The following is a 23,238-nucleotide window of genomic DNA, read 5'->3' on the forward strand; positions in this document are numbered from 1 at the left end:
CATGCAGAAGGTACTCCCCTAACTAGCGACATAAATATTTACTTGTGATATTCACATGTGTGCCCAGTCAGCCTGGGGGAATGGTCCGAACTGAACTATTGGCAGCAGAATGGGGAATCACGACGAACTCTATAGAAAAGTTTAGGAAAAAATAATCGGGCGTTAATTATCTTCCCCATATATACTTAGCAGTGAATGTGAAAAAGATTCTTTGAGGAGAGAAATGGTGCCTCGAGTTGAGGCTAAAAAAGGACTAGACGACTACTTTTGGTAGAGTCCTGATCACACACACACACACACACATACGCACATTGTTGTAGACAATAATGCTCGACTTCTGTGCAAGTTTCTCCTTTGTGTGTATTCTCTTTTGTTGTATAATCCCCGTGGAGAAATTGTCAAGTAGGGAAAATAAAAAAAAAAAGGGGACCTCCCCTTGCGAGAGGCACCTGGATAAAACTAAATCCGTAGCAGACATGAAAGCCCATTCATGAGGTTCAAACCTGCCATTTCCGTGTACACCCTAGTGGGCCAACCCATACGCACACACATCGAAAGGGAGATCTGCATCGACCTTGAATGGTCTCCATGGGAAACAAATACAACCTCTTTATGATGTAGAGCGTAAGAAGAATGTGTTTGAGGTTTCTCCCTCGAAATGGTCGATCGTGAGAAAAGCTGAAGTGAAGCAGCTTCGTCGCCCTTCAAAGTATATATATGACTGCAACAGGGTGGAAAATACTTTCAAAAAAAAAAATGCACAATGACTGCTGGGGGGGTGAATGGTAAACGTGATTGCAAATTGTGACCAGATTGAAACATCCCCCCTTTCCTTTTTTTGGCTTCGTTTTGTTTCTCGTTTTTGGACAAAAAAAAAAAAAAAAGTTTACTCATGTGTACGAATGCACATGCACGCACTGCATCAAAGGTGCGAGCTGAGGGGGGAGAAAAGAAAAATGCCTCACCACACTTTAACCCGCGATTTGTTATGTCTATATTTTTCATCATCAATGACGCATAGTGTGGCCTTCCTTTGGAAAAACACACAAAAGGACCATTATTTGTTTATTTGTTTATTTGTTTATTTATTTGTTTTTTTTTTTATTAATTTCTTTTACAACAAGTTTTGATAATTTGGAGGCAAAATTTCCGTGTGCATTTGGCTGTTAACCAAAAGGGGAAAAAACTTTCGCTGCAATTTTTTTTTTTTTTTTTTTTTTTGCCTAAACGTTCAGCTCATTTTGGAGTGTCCCTTGGGGGGGGAGTCATTTCACACTCTCTTCCCAGGGTTGCTCGGATGCGCCATAAGGATTCACTAACCGCGAAGAGTTACTGAGTTTTCCAAATGAAGAACACCATCTGGGAAATACAGCGCGGAAAATAATTACGCAAAAAAAGATGCACAAAAATAGTCGCGCACAGTGAACTTGCCAAATTGTGCAGGTTACAAACTACTTCGACGGAGAATACTTTTCCGCGACGTTTTTTGGCCCATTCGCCCCTTGTCAATTTTCGTCCTTCAGCATATGCGACGGGTAATATTTCTCCAAACGCAGTTGGGTGTTTCCATTCGGTTTTAAAAATTAAAAAAAAAAAAGAAAAAAAGAAAAAAAGAAAAAATAAAAATAAAAGCTAATTTGTCAATTCAACAGAGGGGATTTAACGTGTCCGTTGAGTGGTCATAAAATAACGTGACAAAATGATGAGAAAGGGTGACAATCTAGGAGAGCAATGCTACCAAACACTTGAAGAATCAAGTTGCTATTGAGGTTCCTCCTAGGCAACAGAATTGCATGACTGTAACACATACGCATGGGCGCATCGTGCAGTTCTCACCATTTTTTTTTTTTTTTTTTTTTTTTTTTTTTGCGATTGTAATTATTACCAGCATTGTGGTTGCTATTCTTCTTCTTATCCCTTGTTTGTTTGTTTGTTTTTTTTTTTTTTTTTTTGTTCACCTTGCATTGGCCACAGAGCAGCTACACGTACACATTCCTAAGTCATGCATGTTATATGAGATAACAAAAAATAAGTGCACCCCTCATGTGTGCATTTTTTTTTTTCTTCTTCTTTTTTGTGTGTTCTCCTTTATATGTCTTCCAAATGAATGGTATTCTCTGAGAAGTGAAACAGGAGTTTTTTTTTTTTTTTTTTTTGGCGTGGCGTACGTAGCATTCGTGTTTGTTCGTATGATACACATATGCGTGGCAATCTTTGTGTGCCTCTCCGCAGGTTTTTCTCGTGAGCGAGGGGGTTAATTCTTCGCTCTTGTGGCACACACGCGATAGAGTTTTTCGCGTAGCACGCTTACACACATGTGCACCCAAGTTGGCAACGCCCCTTTTTTTTTTGTTCAGGATCTTTTCGCAAGCGCATGCAAATGAGAGGTACTATGGAAATGGAAGTAATAGTTGAAAAAGCTTGTGTCACAAGATAAGGCACTCGTTTCCATTTTGCGACTTCGCGACTGATCTGTTATATTACGCCTAGCAGTTTTTTCTGCGTTTTTTCTATTGTGTTCTTTTTCTTTTTTTTTTTTCCCCCTTCCATTTGTACTTCCTTTTTATATTTTTCCTTTTTTTTTTTTTTTTTTTTTTTTTTTCGTTTGGCTTGTTCGAAGCACCCCTAATCTGTTTTTTTTGCCCCACGCGGAAAATTACATTTCCCTCCTCGCCCATTGGTGTGCACGTACCTGTGCATGAAGAATCCTGACGCGCTGTGACTCTCGGCGGTTGCTCTGTTGTGCACCCCCGGTTGAGCGAGTGCAAGGATATGTGTGTGTGTGTGCCAAAGGGAGTGCGCGAGGATTGGCCACGTAAATTATACACAGAACGCATATGTGTATGTACTTGTCATTGTACCACTTGAAGGCAACTTGTCCAACGTTAAGCAACATTATCGTGTGGTGTGCAGCCGTGAATCCTCTCCCGAGGCGCCATGTTCATAGGAGAAAGGAACCACTGATAGGCAAAGATTGTCAAAAGAGGAAAGGAAGGAAAACAATTCGCGTCTGACAAAAGAAACTACGAACACGCCTGCATACGGTCGTTACAGTGTGAATACTCCTACAATAACTAATACGATAATTTTTTTTTTTTTTTGGCTAGCCCCTTCACACCACGATGCAGAGCGTGCCAAGCGAGACGACACTTAACTCGGAGCCCTACAAAAGCAAGGACAACATGAACCTGGGGAGAAATGAAAAGTCAACGGAATTCTCAGACCATTCTGATGTGTCAAACAATAAGGAGGATTATATAGATCATAAGGAGGAGTTCGATAAAAAAATGTGCGGAAGTATGCACGACAAGCTAAACCTGTATGACAATATCGTAAGCGAGATAAAGGAGCTATACAATGGAAATATAGTGATGAACAATAAAGGAGTAGACAGGCTAAATATTAAAAATGTAGCCAAGGGATTGTTCCTTAGTATTAACAAAACGATTTCAAAAAAGGTTCGTGTTTTAGTAATAGGAAATTCATCATCAGGAAAAAGTACATTCATTAATTGGTTCCTACAAGAAAACATACAAAAGACAGGTTACGAGTTTGAGACAAATCATTTTACCTTAATCACAAGTGGAAACTACTACTCAGAATTCAATGGAGACGTAACGATAAAATCCTTTGACTTCCTCAAACAAATTGCTTCACGCAATAGGAATTTTAAAAATAATTTATGCACAAAAATGTATATTAGTAAAAATATTGAAACAAAAAATATCGACTTTATTGATACGCCAGGATTGAAAGACATAATGAACAAAATTGATTTTGATATCAACAGTATAATTTATGATTTATCTGATTATGTAGATATTATTTTAATTTTTTTTGATTCATCGGGGAAATCCTTAAGTAATAGATTACTTCTCATTATTAAGGAGATTTATGAAAAGCATTTAGAGAAAATTATATTTATTTTTTCAAAAATTGATGAAATAAAACATGAACAGGATAGAATAAAATTGCTCTGTCAGACGACGCAGTGTTTAGCTAGTAAGATTAACATACGGTACAATATTGATCTCGTGCCCATTTATATTTATGGGGCTAAGAATGGCAGGTATCTCTTTGAGGGTGCGAGAAAGGATGATGATCTCTGTATTGTAAACCGGATGAGCGATATTATTTATGAGATAAAGAAACTTTTTTTTAAAAAGTTGGAGAAGGATCTCTATTGCCTCGTGAGCGATTGCGACTGTATCATTAATAAAATTCTGGACATTTTGAAGACGGACGGGGAGAGGCATATCCACAAGTCAACCCTTAGGCGCGAGCGTAAGTGCACAGAAACTTTTCAGAGAAGCATATATACATATCTTCACCTATACGTTCCTACCCATGTTAGCATATCCACTTTTACTTTTTTTTTTTTTTTTTTTTTTTTTTTTTTTTTTCCAATTCTCTCCCCCCTGCAGGCATAAAACACACGGTTATCCAGGTGTTTACCCTCGTCGCATTTTTGTTTTTCCTCTGGACGCAGCTTTCCGTGCACACGTACTACAAAGACGTCCTTCTCAGGTTGGTCCTATTCCTTGCACACCATGGCGAAAAAACACTCCACTACTGCTAGGGTTACCTCTTTCTGTAGCACCCCCTCTCTACATACATGCACACATACACATACACACATACGTACCCCTCGCAGCTACGTGGACATGTCGACCAACCGCTTCTACAAAAATTATGTCATTAACACGGGAATGATTCTGAACAATTGTAAGTCGAATAGGATACATGCTCCTCACCTGATTTGACAGGAACTATCCGGGTGTGTATTGTTGTCCTCCAAATGTGGCGCGCTTTTCCCCTGAAAATGTTATGTGCGTGTTTCTCCCACCCACAGGGGAAAACTCCTACTTGATGATAAACATGGCCCTGGTCTTCTTCTTCCTCCTGAGCGGAATCATGAAGAAGAAGTTCACGAAGAACATAAAGACTTTGCACGTGTCAAGCAAGGAAATACTCAGGGTGAGTAAAAAAAAAAAAATGTCGCGCTAAATGAGGAGTTATCGTTGTGGTGAAATGCCTCACTGCTTTTTGATATCTTATGCGTGAACTAACTTTTGTGTAGATAATCCTTTCCCTTTCTGCACTTTCTCCTTCATTTTCTTTTTTTCATTATTATTCTTTTTTTTTTTTTTTTTTTTTTTTCCTCCACGCACTCGACGCAGGAACAACTCACATTTGCCAAATTCGCCAAAGACAGGGGGAAGTACTTGGCCAAGACCTTCTATGAGTTGAAGCAGACTTGAGGAAGGCGCGTGCCATGATAGGGAAAAGAGACAAAGGGAAAATAAAAAATGAATAAAATACCCTGCAGTGTAACCCACATAAATGCGACTACTGTGTTTTCCCTTTCCCTCTGGTGTTACATCACCATTTCCTGTTGGTAACGGAGTAAATAAAAGATGGATTATTTTATTTTATTTTTTTTTTCTCTCCTGATCCATCGCCCTGTCGATGACCTAGGAAAATACATATCATTCTCTCGTTCTCTTTCCAGTGAATAAAAAAAAAAAAAAGGAGAAAAATTATCTTCCCTTTTTTTTTTTTTTTCGTACGCAGTTAAGAGAGCATTAGTAGTGGTTGTTTGCCACCCTGTCTTTTTCATTTGGCTCCATCTACACATCATTGGTTTTGACAGTTTTACGAAGTTATATCGCCCACCTATCGCGATACTTCAACATCGCGATTGAAGCTGTGTTGCAACTGCTATTGTTCCTGCAGTGTTGTCTTTCTTCGTTCCTATTGCGTTGTCATCGGGTTGGATTTTGTCTCCCTTTTTTTTTTTTTGCCCACCCATTTTTAAAGGAACTGTGCGGCACAGTTCTCCCCTGTGAGAAGCAGAACATGTGACCGCCATGCTAACAATTTTAAATAATATTTTGTTGTCCAGATGATGATAAGTGAGTTTTCCCTTTTGCGTAGGAGAAGTACACACATGTCGTACCTATCGGATGAGGGAATATCCAAAAGTCGTTGCCTCATCAAAATATAGGTAATCGCATAAAATAAAAGTTCAATGGGTTATCCTTCACCCGACAGCATTCAACTGAATAATGTTTCTCCCTGTGAATTTTTTTTCTTTTTTCTATTTTTACGTGACTTTTTTATTTTATTTTTTATTTTCCATTTTTCCTAACCCACGTTGTCAGCGCTTAACTAAAATGGGAAAAAAAAAAAAAAAAAAAATCCTATCGTAACGTTTTTTCGCCAAATTAAAATTTCATGTCTTTCCCACCCCTTCTCCTGCAGCGCGCAAAATCCTTTATTACGTCCACCTCATCTTCACATGGGTGTCAACTGTTTTTTTTTTTTTTTTTTTTTTTTTTTTTTTTTTTGTTTTTCCCCACACAGTCGTAATCGTAATATCCCCTTGCAGTTGTTCCTTCCATATATACAACTGTAAAACATTTTTTTGCATCATTGTAGAACGTTTTTTTAATCACACTCTGGTCCACATTTTTTTTTTTTTTTTTTTTGTTTTTTTTTTTTTTGTTTTCTCCGTTTCCCCATTTTTTAAGGGGAAAACACACCATTTTAAAGGACTAGCGCAACAAAGTCGCAACGCTGTTGGTGGTTTGCCGTAGTTAAATGGGCATCCCCCCACACAGTGCATACGTTGTTTGCGTGATGGCGTGTCCCATTCGAAAACAACAGCAGCAGTATTCAGTGCATTTTTACCACGTACACAAAAGGGAGAAGTAATTTCCTCTCCCCATTCGTCTTCCCCCCAACTGCATATATATGTAATAATAATCTGTGCTGACGATTAACTGCATACGTTACTGCCACATGGCGTGCAGGCAAAAAAGCGCTAGTCATGCGAATAATGCGGATGACACATATGATGTTGCAAATATCTCATAGCATATAATTATTCGGCGCGTGTCCCCCATGTATATTCTACATCCAGGAGGGAAGAAAGGATGTATTGTTCGCTTTGTCAGTCATCAATAGCTGCGTCGCATCCTCCCCTTTTCCCCTGCACGGTCAGAGTTGTTTAATCACCTGTACACTATTTGCACACCATTTTCTTCCTATTTGTTGGTCAAATTATTGCTTCCATTTGTACATTCCCTTCGCTTATCACACTTCACACATCACCTTTGCCACATTTCAATTGGCCTTCACTCCAATTGTGTGCTGTTTTTTTCTTACATGACATTAGTAGTTGTCCTCTCCTGCTGTGCGCGGCCTCCTTTGCCTCCCTTCCGAATGAGGATGAAGAAAATGATATGAACGCAAGGTGAAGGGGAAAAGAAAAAAAAAAAAATAAATAAATAAAAATAAAAATAAAAATAAAAAGCGCTTCACGCAGTGCGTTCTGTATACATGTTTATACACTTATGTACATGCCGATCCACACGTATGCATACACATCGGAGTGACTGAGTGATGTGAGAAATTTTACCAAGCCAACTGATGGACGTGAAAAGGGCAACGCCAACGGAATGCGTCAAGGCGATAATTGTCATAGCATGAAGATGTTGGAGTGACGCGGGTTCATTCGAAAGGGCACGACACTGCGCGATAAGCACATCCATCGAACAATTTTATTTCATTATTATTTTTTTATTTTTTTTTTTTTGTGTGTGTGCGTACATTTTGACACAGGAGAGAGGCGAGTAGGAGGTAGTACTCAACTCGCAATGATCCTGTGCCAAGGGGATTACCTCCATACGAGAGGAGAGCTCTTTTTTTTTTTTTTTTTTTTTTTTTTTTTTTTTTTAGTTGTGAAGTTCGGCATTTGGCCGGCAATCCTCTCCCGCGAATTTTTTTTTTTTTTTTGTCCTTACGTGTAAGTGGAGGCTATATTTTCGCCGAACCCGTGCGTGAAGGCCAGAAGCCTCGCCGTTAAATGGTGAGCATCATATCATTGTGGCGGTACGAAGTGATGATTAGGATCCCAGTTGTGCAGGAATGTAGCACGGTTTAGTTGTCCCACCGTTGTGGTGTCGCCCTTAACAGTGTACTTCCTCTTCCAGTCAGACCCCCCCCCTTGTCGTCCAAAATGGACCTCATCAAGATATATAAGCAAAATGAAATTCTAGAGGATTACGTAAATATATATTTTGATGACGAGAAGGAACCAACTCTCCAACACAACATCAAGTATAAGATTTTAGATATAATAGGAAATGGAGTATACGGGGTGGTTTACAAAGCCTACTGTATAGACAGTTCATGTGTAGTGGCCTTAAAGCAGACGTATCAAAAAAGCGCTCGAATTTTCAAGGAGGTAGAAATAATGAAAAAGCTAAGACACCCAAATATAGTAAAATTGAAGCATGCATTTTATACGAACACTTCAAATGGAGGCATTTATGTACATATGATTATGGAGTATGGTAACACAGATTTGGCTACCTCCCTTTACTATATTACTATAGAAAACCCTGCTGATCATGTTAATACTTTTTATGAGCCGACAGTAAACCAGGAGGCGTATGTACAAAACGGCAATGCCTCTCTCCTTGGAGATAACTGTTTGAACGATGCTAACTTTGCAGGTGGGACAGACAATCGGTTTACCACATCCCAATTAGACTGCACTAAGGGTGGAAGTGGTGTCCTTAAGAACGCTGTAAGTAACTTCAATATAAATGCACTGCAAGAGAGTATTAGCAATATATGTCCATGTCATAACATAAGTGAGTACATTAAAAAAAGTTTTCTCAGTGAGAACCAAATAAAAATTTACCTGTACCAGTTGATTCGAGCGACCTTGTACCTACACACTCTGTGCATAACGCATCGAGACATAAAGCCACAGAATGTTCTAATCTTTGTTAACAAGCAAAGTAGTAGCAACGGGGTAGGGGGGTTAAAGAAGGAGGAGAAAAAAAAATGCCTTATATGCATTCAAAATTCGTTCAAAGTTAAGTATATAATGAATAGACGCCGAAGAGGGAAGGGTAGAAGTGGTGGCAGTGTCCGTAGTAGTAGGAGCTCAAGGAGTGGTCGGAGCAATGCCAGTGAAGCGGAGAGGAAAGATGAAGCTGCACATGGCGAAGATCTGCCCGAGGGTGAAGCTGCATCCAGTGGGATAAACCACCCAGTCAGTGGATGCGACGAAAACGAATCACCCAGTAGAAATTCCTCCCGTGGTGGTAGCCTTAATTCTGCTAACAACACAAAGGAAGAGGATTCGCAAAATGAAGATGCAACTTCCGACCAGGGAAGAGGAGACGAAACCCATTCTCGTAACAAGAACAAAAGGGATGACAAGGATCATTGGATGGAAACCACGCCTTGCGGGATTTCCAAAAGGAGAGCGCAAAGGTGTAATAGCCGCTACAGTGGGAGCGCAACGCCCGTCTCCTTCAAGTGCGTAATGAACCCCTTGGACAAGAAGGATATGCGGTTAAAAAGATCGGCCAAGATAACCCAGGGCATCAATGACACGGGCAAGGACAGTTCGAAGGAAAATTGCTCTTCCTCTTCAGAAAACAATTTTATAAGCCAATCCAGAAAGGGCGAACTGGATGAACAGCCAGGATCGCCCAATTTGTGCACGGAGAAAAGCGCCATATTAGATGGACAGAAGGATAAAGTTGGGTGTGATACAAGTGAGAATGGGGGTGTAGCGCCTTCCCACGATAACTCCTCCTCCATCTCCTCTACGGAAGGGGGGGATATATTACCGCGTTTAGAAGTGAGCTCATCACACGCGGAAGAGAAGATCAGCTTGAAAAGAATCTACATGAACTCTATCACGTATAAGTATATAAAGTTGTGTGATTTTAACACCTCCATTAAATTGAAAGAGAATTACAAATATTTCAGTTATGTCTGTTCAAGGTATTACAGAGCCCCTGAACTGCTCTTCGGCTCGAACTATTACAGTCAGGCCATTGACACCTGGTCCATAGGTAAATCTGACGAGAGCGATAGGCATTGGGTGGATGCAATGCGTAGACTGCATATATGTTATTAATTTACCCGTGTGCTTGCTTCCCGGAGCGTTTTCTCCATATTGGTAGTAAATGGGGCTCTGCAAAGCAACGCCCCTGGCGCCTGCTTCATACCTCCACTCCATACCTACACTCCATACCTCCACTCCCACATATTATGTTCATCGCTTTACTCACCCCCCCCCCCCCCCCGAAGGCTGCGTGATGGGCGAACTGATCCTGGGAAAGCCCCTCTTCTTTGGGAATTGTGCATCGGATCAGTTGGTGGAAATAATAAAAATATTGGGTACGCCGAATGATGAAGACTTTCTATCGTTTAAAAGTGGACACAAGAATCTAAAGCTACCTCAAGTGAAACCAATAACCCTACAGAAGTTGATAAAGAATTACAGTTCTCAGGAGAGTATCGATTTGTTGGGTAAGCTACTTCAATTCAACCCGCAGAAGAGAATAAAATTGTGTAACGCCCTGTTGCACACCTATTTTGATGATATACGCAATTTAAATGTTTTTAAGGATGAAGGCAATGGGGATAGTACTTTGACGTTACCTTACATAACCAACTGCTTTAACTTTACCAAGGAGGAGCTACTACACTTCACCGTGGAGGAGAGAAAAATTCTCGTACCACTGGAAGTACGCCGTAGGAAATTGGACGAAGTCACGCAGTACATAGACATGACTATGGAGAACTTCGACAAGATGTACCCAAATAAGGTGTACTTGGCATGTTGACAGGGGATAGCGGTAAAATAACAACATAGTCGCATCGTTGTGTATGACTACCTTCTTTCTAAACCACTCGATATTCCTACAGGAATGCTCCTCCAATCATTGTCACATAGGTTTGACGAATGTTGTGTATCCTTCCCGCTTGTCTCCTTGCAATCGTTTCTCTTTTCAGTATTTACCAACATGCCCCCCCCCTATTTTGTAGTTACTTTTATGTGTCTCACTTTTTGCTTCCTCAATTTTTGTGTTCATCGCGTCAATTTTGTTTATCAGTACCCACTGTATATATACGTAATAGAGAGGAGTGTTTCTCTTTTTTTTTTTTTTTTTTGTAAGCCCTATTTACCTGTCCGCGCGAGTACGTAGGTAAGCGCGAAGGTATGCAGGCACCCACGTACACGTATGTGAACTCTTTTTTCTTCTTTTTTTTGTTCTTCTGCGCAATTGTTGCTCCGCATGCGCAGCTATAAGTGCATCCGAAGTTTTTATTTAAAACTAATTTATTCGACAGGTAGAAGCGACTACTTTGGCCGTTTGTGTGTACGCACATTTTCCAACGTTGGTTAGAGGTGCGTGAGGGTTATACGCGTGCGTTGTTTCGGGAAATCGGGGATAGCCCATATTAGTGGATAACCCATATTAGTGGATAACCCATATTAGTGGATAACCCATATTAGTAGATAACCCTCCACTTGTTGAAAAGCACCTTCATACGGTCCTTGTGTAATGGAAAATATTTCTGCTATTCCATCCAGGGAAGGTTGACTCGTTTGGCACATGGGGACTTCATCCCTGCGACTCCATCCCTGTAGGAGTGTACCTATTGGGTCTACTCACAGGCACGGTGAGGTTGCTTTCCCCCATTAGAACGGGGGTCAGGATGTCGATTCCTGAATTGGAGAGAGGAAAAAAAGAGAAAGACGAAATGGTTGATGAGGCGAATTGGGCCCCTTGCCAAACGGCGCAAAAAATTTTAACTTGGACAGTACAGTATGCAGCAGAGACCACCGCCGTGCTGAAGACTTTATTTTCTCTTCCCCCCCCCCGTGAGCGACAAATATTTTTTTTTTATATTTCAAATGAGGCTGTGCGAGTTGGGCCCCCTTCACATTTTACTTAATTTAATTTTTTTTTTTTTTCGATCCCTATAATCTTTTTTTTTCTTTTTTTTTTTCTTTTTTTTTTTTCGCTCAATTTGCATGTGGCGAAATTTTACTGGGCCATTCCGTTTGACGCGAAGATGGCGCCACGGCCTGCGGTAATTTGTTGTGGCCCAAGGAGAAAAAGGAACAGCGCAGTTAGACGATTGCTCGGTTGGTCGGTTGGTCAGTTGATCAGTTGACCAGGTTGATCCGTTGAACGAGTGGACAGTCGCGTAAGAAGGGAAGTCGCCCATACTTCGGTGTTCATTCATAGCGAGTCTGTTTAACCGTGCGCCTGAGAAAGCCTGACACCACCCTGCTGGAAAAATACCTATGCGTAACTGTGCGGAGCACTGCCAAAAATGCGGAAGAAGGGTAGCGGCTTCATTGGGGGGAAATTAAATTTAAAAATAAAGAAAAAAAAAAAATCCGAAAAAAAGGAAGTAGTAGTTCGCCAGGAACAAGCTAAGCATCATGTGGATAGTCATGCACATAATTGCGAAGAAATTCACGATAAGGGAATGACTTCATCAGAACAGGATGGAAAAATAGATGGATCCGAAAAAGTTTTAAAAGGAAAAGGACGAGTAACAGCAGAGAAAAATACAGTCCATGGAATAAGAACGGAATTTATAACTGAAGTAAAAGAAGGTTACGACATAATTTTGGAGAATCCATCAACTTTTCGAAATGAACGAAGAACTGTAATTTCCGTTTTGACTAACAAGACGTTAGTTGTCCATGAGGATTTTACAACAGACATAAGTACCACCTGTACCTTCTACATTGTTCCTCGTGAAGTATCCCCTGGGAAATCAGGGACACATGCTTCCGTGGAGTATGCGAAAGTTCTTGAACAAGTGCCCAAGCAGGATCAGGTCGAGGTACGAGAAAAGAGCGGTCTCTGGTCATACAAAGTTGTGAAGAAAAAGGTGGATGGCCGACTCACAAACGAGCAGAAGTTAGACATGCGCGTGAAAAGTGGTCGAGATAAGTTCTGCTGGTAGTTGTGGTGGGAGAAGATGCGTAAGACAGATGCTTTCGTGTTCCCTTGTCTGTGACTTCTTTAGAAGAAAAGCCACATGAAAATGGAAAAAAAAAAAAAAAAAAAAAAAAAAAAAAAAAACAAAGAAAGAAAGAAGGAAAGAAAGAATCAAATAGATTAACCCTATCGGGTGAAGAAACCCGAAAAAGGATATGCACCCTCAGGGGTATAAAATTTTTGGAGGCACAAAAAAAAAAAAAAAAAGGACGATAAGCGGCTAACGCCCACACACCTGAAGAAAGGAGTATGAAGCAAATGTTAAAAACCAGAACGAGTGCTACCCCGTGGAGTCCTGCACGAGTTGGAAGTTTTGAGGAGCATATTTGAGAAGCCAATCTCCGTCTACCTTTGTAACGGTTCGTGCGTAGAGGCGCTTTGTTTGCACAATGTCCGAATAAAAAATGAAGGATGCCTTGATGTGCGAACTGAAAAGAGTAGACGATGGGTGGACATACAACTTGCTCTTTGTTACGACATTTATAAACTCATTTGTATTAGATGTAGATCTAGCCACATTAAAAAAACAGGATTTGCAGAGACAAATTAATACTTGATCCCATTTATGCATATGTAGCTTTGGTGATATTTTCATGCCCATTCTTGTAGTCATTATTTGCAGAATTTGCTCCTTTATTTTCTGTACTTGTTGTAAGGTTTCGTTGTTCAAGGCATATATGTTGCAAAAATCCTTTCGCTCGTTGGGAGTGGCTTCTTCCTGCCAGAGATAGAAGATGTGCAAGAGGGTTAGGTGATCTCCATCCGGGTGCATGAGCTTCCTGCGCGCGATGTTAATTAATTTGTTTCTGTCGCTTATAGTTGGGTCCTCCTCGACGGCGGGTTCAAAAGATTCATCCGTCTTTGCATTAATGGTGGCGTCGTCCTTGTCCAGTACATCGCCTTTGTCCTGGTTGTCGCGTTTTTCTCTGGCGGAACATGCAAGGGAACCTCCTGCCGATTCCTCATTCATAATTTTGAAGTCCTCATAAAAATTATAGTTCAAGAATATGCTCTCGCAGTTTAGGAACGCCACGATGGTAGCGACTTCATCCATACAATGGAAATCCACAGAACACAACATCATGTTTGCATATATTGGGTTCAGTGGAAGGAGGCACATCTTTTTCCCAAGATCGGTCAGGTTGTTTTCCACGTCAATTGCGTTGATTCGGAAGAGGACTTTGGCGGAGTGCAGCAGTAGCTCCTTCTTTGGATTTTCGGGGAAGTTAAACTTCAGTGGGTTAGCAATATTCATGGCCTGCAGGACGGGGGGAGGTGACACGTTTGATGTGTGTGGGAAGTTTGCGATCGTAGCGGAAGGGGTGGCAAAATGAAAAAAGGGCCCCCTTCCTAGTACGATGGCAGAAGAGCAACAGTTCCTACCTTCAACTCCAAATATATCTGTGTCAGATCAGAGCGAAAAATCTCGGGAATTAAAAACGGGTTCATGCTGTCGTACTCCTCCTTGGAGTACACCCTGTAGACTTGTCCGGGTCCCTCTCGCCCTGCTCTCCCACTTCTCTGTATTGCGGCGTCCTTCGATATTTGCGTGACTTTGAGTACACTGCTACCCTTTTTCGCGTCGAAGAATTTTATCTTGACGCGCCCGCTGTCTACCACGTATTTTATGTTTGGAATGGTAACTGATGTCTCCGCGATATTGGTGCTGAGGATGACCTAACAAGGTGGAAAAAAAAAAAAAAAAAAAAAAAAAAGAAAGGGAAAGTATAGCAGCAGATATATGGTAGTTACAGTTGGGTATTGATAGGAGAGTTTATCACACAGAAGGATTCTTCATCAGGAGGATTTTAATTCCCCTTTTTTGTGTCGTCACTACGTTGCAAAAAGATGGATCACAGAGCACGACGAACAAAGTGAAGAAAAGTAAAGGTAAGGCTGGCATCCACTTTATCATCTACGTTCGTAGATAACATTCTAAGGGCCACTCCAATGTCAACCTTGCCAATGGCGCTTCTTTTTTTTTTTTTTTTTTTTTTTTTTTTTTTTTTTTCTTCCAATTTTTACCTTTCTCGTATTTGGCGGCGCGGGCTCGAAGACTATTCGTTGCTTTCTATTTGGAAGGGACGAGTAGAGCTGTAGAATTTTCATGGCGTATATCTTGTCCGGAACCACCTCCCTGTGGCCGAGGTGGAAACAAATTCCATCTTCTATTGGATTCTTCGCATGGAGGGCGACATTAATTCTTTCCAACACCTCCCCTTCTTCCTCCTCCCCCTGACGATTCTCAATGAGTTTGCGCAGTAGGGATCCTTTGTAAATTATTTTGAGCTTTTCTTTCAGCATTAAGTTTACTGCTTCTATTTCTTCCTGACCGGGCAAGAAGACAAGCACATCTCCAATGGGGGGTGGGTCGGTCCGCGTGTTGGCTGTCAACTCGGTCAAGCGCTCCTCCGGTTGGTCATCCGGTTGGTCATCCGACTGGTCATCCTTCAGCACATCATGCCTGCCATCGTGCCGCTCGCCCTGTCCAAAATGTATTTGCAGAACGGTGCACACAACGGAAATGAGATAATCCTCCACAGGCTTCATGGGGTAGAAAATGCTAACGGGATGCAGTTTATGCGGAATGGAAATAATAGGTGGGTCGGAAAAGAAGTTTTTAAAAGTATCCACATCTAATGTTGCAGACATAAGGATGATCCTCAGCTTCTTTCTCTTCTCCATTAATGTCCTAACGTAACCCAAGAGGACATCTGTCCTAATGGACCGTTCATGCACTTCATCTAATATTAAGAAAGTGTATTTTTTTAACAATGGGTCATTCATAATTTCCCTGATCAGGATTCCATCCGTTACAAATTTAATTCTAGTGTCATCGGAAGTTACATTTTTAAACCTGATGGCATACCCTACGTAAGTTCCTATATGCCCTCTATCCATTTCCTTGGCCACTCTCTCAGCTACAGTAATGGTTGCTACTCTCCTGGGCAGCGATACCAGCATGCGCATTGGAGCTTTCTCCTTCGGTGACCGAGCTTGGTTATCATCCTTGCAGACTGCTCCATCCTTACCGGCGTCACTACTACCTCTTCTCCTCCTTTTATCAAAAAAGTATCTGTTTATTATTTGGGGTACCTGGGTTGTCTTTCCGCACCCCGTCTCTCCCTTAATAATAATTAGCCTATTCCTCTTGATGCATTTTTTAATTTCCTTCTTGTGCTTCAATATGGGCAGATCGATCATTTTGTTCTATTGTTATAAAGAGGTGGACTCTCCGGTAGAGAATGCTAAATTTTTGTTTTGATTTCTTCACTTTTTCAAATGGAGAAGAAGTTCATAAGTGGTCCTTTCAGGTAGTACTCACTAGTACCCGTGGGTTTAGTCCCCTTTCTCTTCCTTTTTACGTAGCGCCTCCGCTATTTTTTTTCGCAAATTGGACCTGTTCTTATCTCCTCTAGCGAGTTGTCCCTACTCGCTCACGGAGCAACATATCACCCTTTGGTTTAATATATAAAGTGAAAGGATCGCCACCACAGATGAAAGGAGTTCTTCCAACCTGTATGCGGAGAAATCTTCTTCATGCGTTCTTCCTAAGGAAATGAACGCAGAATGAGGGATCAAGGGGAAAAGGAATGGGAGGGTCCCACTTGGATTTGTAGAAAAACTAGCCAAACCGCACGCCATCCACCTGCAGATGGTACCCACTATATATATATATATATATATATATATATATATATATATATATATATGTATATGTATATGTAGAAAATTTTATGGACTAATGCAGCGGTGGCGCGGTCGGAGAATTGCCCTCGCTAACGGCGCCGTCGATTATTCTTCACGCGGGGGAAAACAAATAAAAGCAATGTTGTTGTCGGAAGGGCTGAGTCGACGGGGTTCATTTTTTTTTTTTTTTTTTTTTTTTTTTTTTTTAAATGGCCATATCGAAAGGTACGTAACTGTCGAGCTTAACAGTTATCTGTTACGTTCTCATATTTCGCCTTTAAAGGAGCGCAACTTGGCCCTCACAGGCCACATATATACGATATGTATATGTGTGTATGCATATGGAAAACACTTCCGGGGAACGTCGCCTCCAACCCATTTGGGCCCCTAAACCATGTTAACATATTTTGCCGCCAAAATGCACCACACGGTCATTCACCCAGCATGATTCTTGTGAAGAAAAAAAAAAAAAAAAAAAAAAAAAAAACAGATTCGATGAATTGCTCCTACTCTATGGAATTGAAAGAGTGTACCCAGAAGCAACACTCTATTTTTTTTTCTAATTCTCATGCTTGTAAAGTGACCAAGTCATTTTTGTATTAATAATGAGGGAGAATTTTAACCTGAAAAGGAAACACGTCAATGTGAACTTACCCTCGAAAGGGGGGACCTGCCACATGTACCTGGTAATAGAAGCTAAAATTCGTCCAGGTTTCCATGTGCACCAGCAGGGGCAGGAGTGCGTATAGCCAAAGCGGTCAACGAATGACAATTGAAGTGATAACCCTTGGCAACAACCCACGTTATCGTGTGCACAACCTGAACTGTACACGTTAACTAATTTGATAAACTTGGACCAAAATAACGTTATTTATATATTTAAACCAAAGAGGAAAAAGCAATCATATGATATAGATTACCGGTAATTTTTTACGCCTGCACTTCCCCCTTTTATCATCTTCATCCTGTCCCAATGTCTCCACACCATCTTTCTTTTTATTTGAATGATTAGAAATGACGTGAACATGTGTTGAAGATATTTATGTACAAATGTAACCTGCACCTTTTTTGGGAGCTTTTCATTTGTAATGAATATTTGCTGCACCTTATTTTGTGTGACGCCAGTGGTGGAATTCTCTCACCTCAAAAGAAAAAAAAAAAAAAAAAAAAAAAAAGAAAAAATGAAAAAAAAAAAAAGGGGTGAACTTATTCACTGGGACACTATATGGGGAGGGAGGAGGAAAGCCATATTATAGGAAAACCATTTTGCGCGATCCCTGTGGATACTCCCACCCAATTGGCGAATTTTTAAATGGGAGGTATTTTATATCAGTGTCTACGTGGAAACCCTCTTATAAGCATAACGCACACAGTGTTAAGTGCTCGCGATGTGTTTCCAGCAGGGAATGATGAATGGGGAACACCTTATGGACAGCTGCAAATGTCAAGGAGGAAAATTGCTCCACGGCGCTGAGTAATGGAACTGCCGACGGATAAATTCGCCTTGTGCAAGAAGGTAGTAAAATCGGTTCGCACAAAATGGGAGGCATCCCGCATAGTATAACTTGCCAAATTAAGAAAGCTCAAACGAAGAAAGGCGGAACGCGATAGCCTATTATAGTTAATACCTTGGCACTTGTCAAAATGGGGAGGGGGGGGAAAAAGGCACAGCTTGGTCAATGCCAGTCGCACGTTAAGGGAAGAACAGACAGCCGCAGTGTGTCTGCACGCGGAACGCGGTAAACATTTACACCCCCGCACACACTTCTAATAAGCGAGAAATTTAGCTTTATTTATTAAAGAGACGAATTGCATATTAATTGGAAGATTCCCTTTCATTGGACAGTAATAACCAACGAGAAAATGCTTTCCCGCCTCCACTACGGGTAACCTTTTATCTTAAAATGTGTTGCCGCAGCTTTTTTTTTTTTTTTTTTTTTTTTTTCAGCTAACCAAATGTTCAGGTTGTTGAAAATTGCCTGAACAGGCAGGTAAAAAAAAAAAAATAATAATAATAAATAATAAAAAATAATAAAATGATAAAATGATAAAATGATAAAATGATAAAATGGTAAAATGGTAAAACGATAAAATGGTAAAAAAAAAAGAAAAAATGTGTAATACGAAATAAAGCGAAAGAACAGAACCAAAACTTTTTGGGAGGGGGACGTGTGAACAGAAGGGGAAGATATGGGGTAACCCCCCCATACCCGCGTTCGTCGGAATGTACACACAAATTATATATATACGTAAAAGTATATTTACTGGTAAATAAAACCCCCCTGTTCGCGCGAAACGACCCGGTAACTTGAGTACACAGGTACGTAGTGTAATGCTCCGCAGCTCAGAGGAAACGTGTTCGCACAAAATTGCCAAAGCAGGAAAAGGTAGTGTAAAGAAAGAAAAATAGGTGAACTGAACGCAGAGGGGATTCTCCCACCCATCCCCTCACCCCAGGTTTTTGTTTTTCCGTACTAATGAACAGGCGCAGTGTGCGCGCTGAACTGAACTGAACTGACGGAGCGGCAATGACAGGCGGTGGTCCAGGGTGAACAGTTTCGCCTAAAAACAAGTGCACCACACCCTATTGCTCCACAAAGTGCAGAACAAGCACCAGAAAAAACTCCCAAAATGAGGTTACCAAAAAAAAAGTTACCAAAACGGTTGCAAAAATAGTTGCCCCAAAATTCACCGAAAGGGACACCCCAACTGAGCAATTGCCAACAAATCTAAGTTGAAAAAATTACCGCGAAAGAAGGCAAATGCAATAGCGCCGCTTAACAAGTTAGCTTTGCGCAGGTTTATTAAAAACACCTCTTTTTTTTTTTTTTTTTTTTTTTTTTTTTAGCGCTAATCTTTCCTTTAGTACAGTTTAAGTACTAATTTTTTTTGGCGTATATATATATATATATATATGTACAGCAATGTACTTTCGCAAAGTTTCTGTTTAGTACTTTACCTTCCACCCCCAGTACGTGTTCTATCGTAAATGTATATAAATATATATAATCATGTACATTCTGTACAATAAGCATATTTAAAAGGTATATACCTGTTGTTGTCATAGTGTTCACGCTTTTTACAGTTCGTGCCCTTAGGGCTAAAGGTGTCGTAAATATATTATTATGCGCTGCACCGCCTATGAATATAAAATTTATACGTGTACATGGGCTATGCGTAATTATACTGTAAAAACTGCGCCTTTAATAAATTCAGTATTGATATCAAGGGCGTGCTAAGCGTTAGGTAAAGAAGGTACTTTTACATAATTGTTAAAGGAAAAATATTATGCATAATTTGTATACATATACTAATGGGTTGAGTTTTGCTTGATTCGTCTCTTTTCGTGTTGAAAAAGCAACGTATTATTTATACGTGTGAGTAGCACTAATGCGAAGGCACGTAAAAGCAAACCATGCATAATTAAATATTTGCGTTATACATATAAGTACTTTTATATTAACCCTCCTATTATATAAAATTATACGACGTGCATGCCTGTATATGTATATAAAAAAACGTTGTACCGTGGAAGTATAATTTTATTATATATTCTTGCTATTGCCTACGGTTTATAGCTGTTTGCAGTAATTATAACGATAACGTTATGACTACCGCAGAGCAGTATATAATAATAGCGGCACCGGCAGAATTGTACCCTTCGTGGTTGCAGAGGTAGTATATAAAACCCTCTCTTATTGGCTGAGTAAATTATAAGCTCCATACTTCTTACTGTATATTGTTATATTGTTTTCGCCTAATTGCAGTGAGTCAGATTTAACTGCGTCGCTTCCATTGTTCATTGTTTTTGCCGTTTTATCAGTTCATCGTCCATTTACTGTTTTTTTAATTGGTAAAAAATATAAAGCGCAAGCAAAGAAAGGAGCAATAAAAAAAAATATATATATATATATAATTTTTATTTTTAACAGAAACCGTGAACAAGTAAAAAAAAATCCTAACCATTTCAAGTACACGAAAAAAGCAATAAGTTTTTTTTTTAAGTCGGTATTATAATAAACCTCGCGCAACAATACATTGCGTTACGTTACGTATAAGTATACAGGATAGCATAAGTAGTAAGCATTCACTTGCGTTTGTCAATTTGCGTATGCGTACCAAATTAGAGTAGCAAAAAAAACACGCGCAATATTATTTTTCTCGTTTTATTGTTTTATCGCTTTATCGTTACGTTGCAATGATAATGCTACGCTATATCATGCCATCGCACTAGTTTTTTTTTTTTTTTTTTGCTTTTCTTTTTTTCTTTTTTTTCTTTTTTTTTTTTTTTTATATATATTTACTTGAATTTTGCTGAACGGCTCATCCCTCTCCTTGTTCATTCTGAATATGATTTAGTAAAATTGTATGTAAAAGGAATGACGCATTGTGCCTAATTTGCCATTTTTTTTTTTTTTTTAACCCTATTTTTTTGTCTTTGAAATATCGCATTTCTCTGATTTTTTTTTTTTTCTTTTCTTTTTTTTTTTTTTTTACTTCCCTTACCATATATATATGTATGGCATGTATTGTATGTACGTATGCCCTTAATGCATGTATGCTATTGTTTATATAAACAGATATATACATGCAAATCTTGAGTACGCGTAACCTTTTGCATCCCCCACCCGTGCAAAACGCGTTCGCAAGCCTTGTACATTCGTCAGTACACATTAGCACTTATATATGCGCATACTTTTGTACATACTCCCGAAGTTGCCACCTAGGATAATACATAACACGGATAAGAATAGAAAGTTTTCATGTACAACAATCTCTTCCCCGCCCTTTTCCCGGATTGTGTATACATGAAACAAAACAGATAGCAGCCATAACCAGGAAGATAAATTTTGTTCTTAATCAAAAGAAAAAAACATTAATAAATAACGAAAATGACTAAAATTAATAAACCGCCCACGACTAGCAACCCCAATATTAAATTAAAGAAACCGAATTCGAAAGAAGAAGAGGTAAGGAAAAAAAAAGAAAAGAAAAACAGATCAAATCAGCAAAAGCAATGTGTCTCCCTTTGCTTCCCCCGAAGCAGTATTTATAAAGTATATACCTGCATGTGTGTGCAAATGGGCATTCTATATGCATGTATACAATTGTGCATACGAGGAGATGAAGGTTCATTTACGCGTACTCTTTTGCGTTGCAACCTTATGTGCCACCACGTTATGTTCAAAACGTATCTCGCCTTGGTCTGCGAGCAGAAGGGGGTGCTCAAAATATAACTAACGTTCTTTTCTCTTCTGTCTGTTCTACTTTCTATTTTATTATTTTTTTTTTTTTTTTTCCCTTTGGTGAGTCATAATTTTTTTTGGCTGTATTTCTATTTTTGCCTGACCTGTGCATGCAATTTTTATGGAGCTTTTTAAATGGGGAAACTGCTTAAATAGTGGGGGAGCGAACGGAGATGCATCACCGCACGTGGAGGGAAAAATAATAGAAAAAAAAAGATACGTAGATAGATCGAGAATGAGACACTTCCGTTACGTCGTTATTCCTGGATCACACCAGCACAACTTCATATTTTTATTTTTTTTTCTTTTTGTACCTTCCCGCAGGACTTCATGCAACCGGTAAAAAAAACAGTCATTTCCAAAAACATAAAGGTCGTGAAGAAGCCTGAAGAAATAAATGCATCTCCGAGAAAAAGCGAAAATGAAGGTGCCGATAAAGACCAAGCCAAAAAGGGAGTAAGCAGCACAGACCCCAAGGCTAAATCCGGAACAACTGATAATAAAGGGAAAAGCGGCGCAGACAGTAATTCACAAAAAAATGGGGGGGGTAATAGTGGAGAGACTCAAGTGGGATACTTCTCCTGGCTGTGGAGGTACTTTCCCAAGAAGAAGGCGTAATTTTTTGAAAAGGGTGGCCTCTCTCCCCCGTTGGAGGAACAGGAGATTAATGAAGATGAAGCCCTTTGTACTTTTTGGTAGTACCGGAAAAAGCGCGGAAATCGATATCATCGCGCCAATCAGGACGATCACGTCCATAGCAACCGCATGAGCAGCAGAAAATGCAGCATCAATTTGACAGAGCGGGACAAATTCAGCGAAGGCAGTGCCCGCCAACGTGCGTGTTCATTCATCCCCTCCACGTTGCATGCCTTTTCGGCGAGTACTTTGCACGCGGAGGTGCATTTGTGGCAATGCCCCCCCTTTTACGACAAATGTGTGTGTGGCAAGTAAGCATGTGAGTACACATGTAAGTATGCATGTATGTGTACATGTATCATGTATGCGTGCCTGCATTCCCCCCACCCCCCCTCCCCTTTCACTTTTTTTTTTTTAATTGGATATATACAAATATATACGTTCGTACGCACGTATGTCCTTACACATGTGTGAATATATATGTGACTACGTGTGAAACCCTTCCTCCCCTCCCACACCCCACCCCTAATATGAGCATATTTACACAGTGCATGTATAGCATGTAACGTGCATAGCGTTTGCGGCCAACAGTCTAACATATGCCATGCACAGTTCACGCCCTTATGATTCCTTTCATTACCCTACAGTGTTACCATGTTCATTCTTGTTGTTATATGGTCTAACATGTCTACCAAGGCTACCACGTCTGCTACTTCATTTTATGTTACTTTTACGTTACCTTATTTTGCGTCATTTTGAGTTTTTTTTTTTTTTTTTTTTTGCATTTCCCTTTTTAAAACACCATTTTTTTTTTTAAAAAATAT

At 40.0% G+C, this 23,238-nt stretch overlaps 5 protein-coding genes across 5 annotated transcripts; 4 read left to right on the forward strand and 1 right to left on the reverse strand.

Moving 5' to 3' along the window:
* Nucleotides 1-3,122: 3,122 nt before the first annotated feature.
* Nucleotides 3,123-5,261, forward strand: PKNH_1315000 (conserved Plasmodium protein, unknown function; the record flags this gene model as incomplete). The annotated part of the gene is made up of 5 exons (XM_002258077.1): nt 3,123-4,284; nt 4,425-4,527; nt 4,655-4,725; nt 4,853-4,977; nt 5,181-5,261. The coding sequence occupies 5 exons, from the start codon at nt 3,123-3,125 to the stop codon at nt 5,259-5,261; spliced, it is 1,542 nt and encodes a 513-aa protein (XP_002258113.1).
* Nucleotides 5,262-8,023: 2,762 nt separating this feature from the next.
* PKNH_1315100 (protein kinase 1, putative) lies at nt 8,024-10,661 on the forward strand (the record flags this gene model as incomplete). Its single annotated transcript, XM_002258076.1, has 2 exons — nt 8,024-9,884; nt 10,123-10,661. 2 exons carry the CDS (start codon nt 8,024-8,026, stop codon nt 10,659-10,661), a joined length of 2,400 nt encoding a protein of 799 aa, XP_002258112.1.
* A 1,501-nt stretch (nt 10,662-12,162) lies between these two features.
* On the forward strand, nt 12,163-12,807 carry PKNH_1315200 (uncharacterized protein; the record flags this gene model as incomplete). Its single annotated transcript, XM_002258075.1, has 1 exon — nt 12,163-12,807. One exon carries the CDS (start codon nt 12,163-12,165, stop codon nt 12,805-12,807), a length of 645 nt encoding a protein of 214 aa, XP_002258111.1.
* A 315-nt stretch (nt 12,808-13,122) lies between these two features.
* On the reverse strand, nt 13,123-16,046 carry PKNH_1315300 (ATP-dependent RNA helicase DHX36, putative; the record flags this gene model as incomplete). The annotated part of the gene is made up of 3 exons (XM_002258074.1): nt 13,123-14,100; nt 14,226-14,519; nt 14,868-16,046. The coding sequence occupies 3 exons, from the start codon at nt 16,044-16,046 to the stop codon at nt 13,123-13,125; spliced, it is 2,451 nt and encodes an 816-aa protein (XP_002258110.1).
* Nucleotides 16,047-21,424: 5,378 nt separating this feature from the next.
* On the forward strand, nt 21,425-22,396 carry PKNH_1315400 (conserved Plasmodium protein, unknown function; the record flags this gene model as incomplete). The annotated part of the gene is made up of 2 exons (XM_039113514.1): nt 21,425-21,502; nt 22,103-22,396. The coding sequence occupies 2 exons, from the start codon at nt 21,425-21,427 to the stop codon at nt 22,394-22,396; spliced, it is 372 nt and encodes a 123-aa protein (XP_038969892.1).
* Nucleotides 22,397-23,238: the final 842 nt, after the last annotated feature.

Source organism: Plasmodium knowlesi, assembly GCF_000006355.2.
Source record: "Plasmodium knowlesi strain H genome assembly, chromosome: 13".
Lineage (NCBI taxonomy): Eukaryota > Apicomplexa > Aconoidasida > Haemosporida > Plasmodiidae > Plasmodium > Plasmodium knowlesi.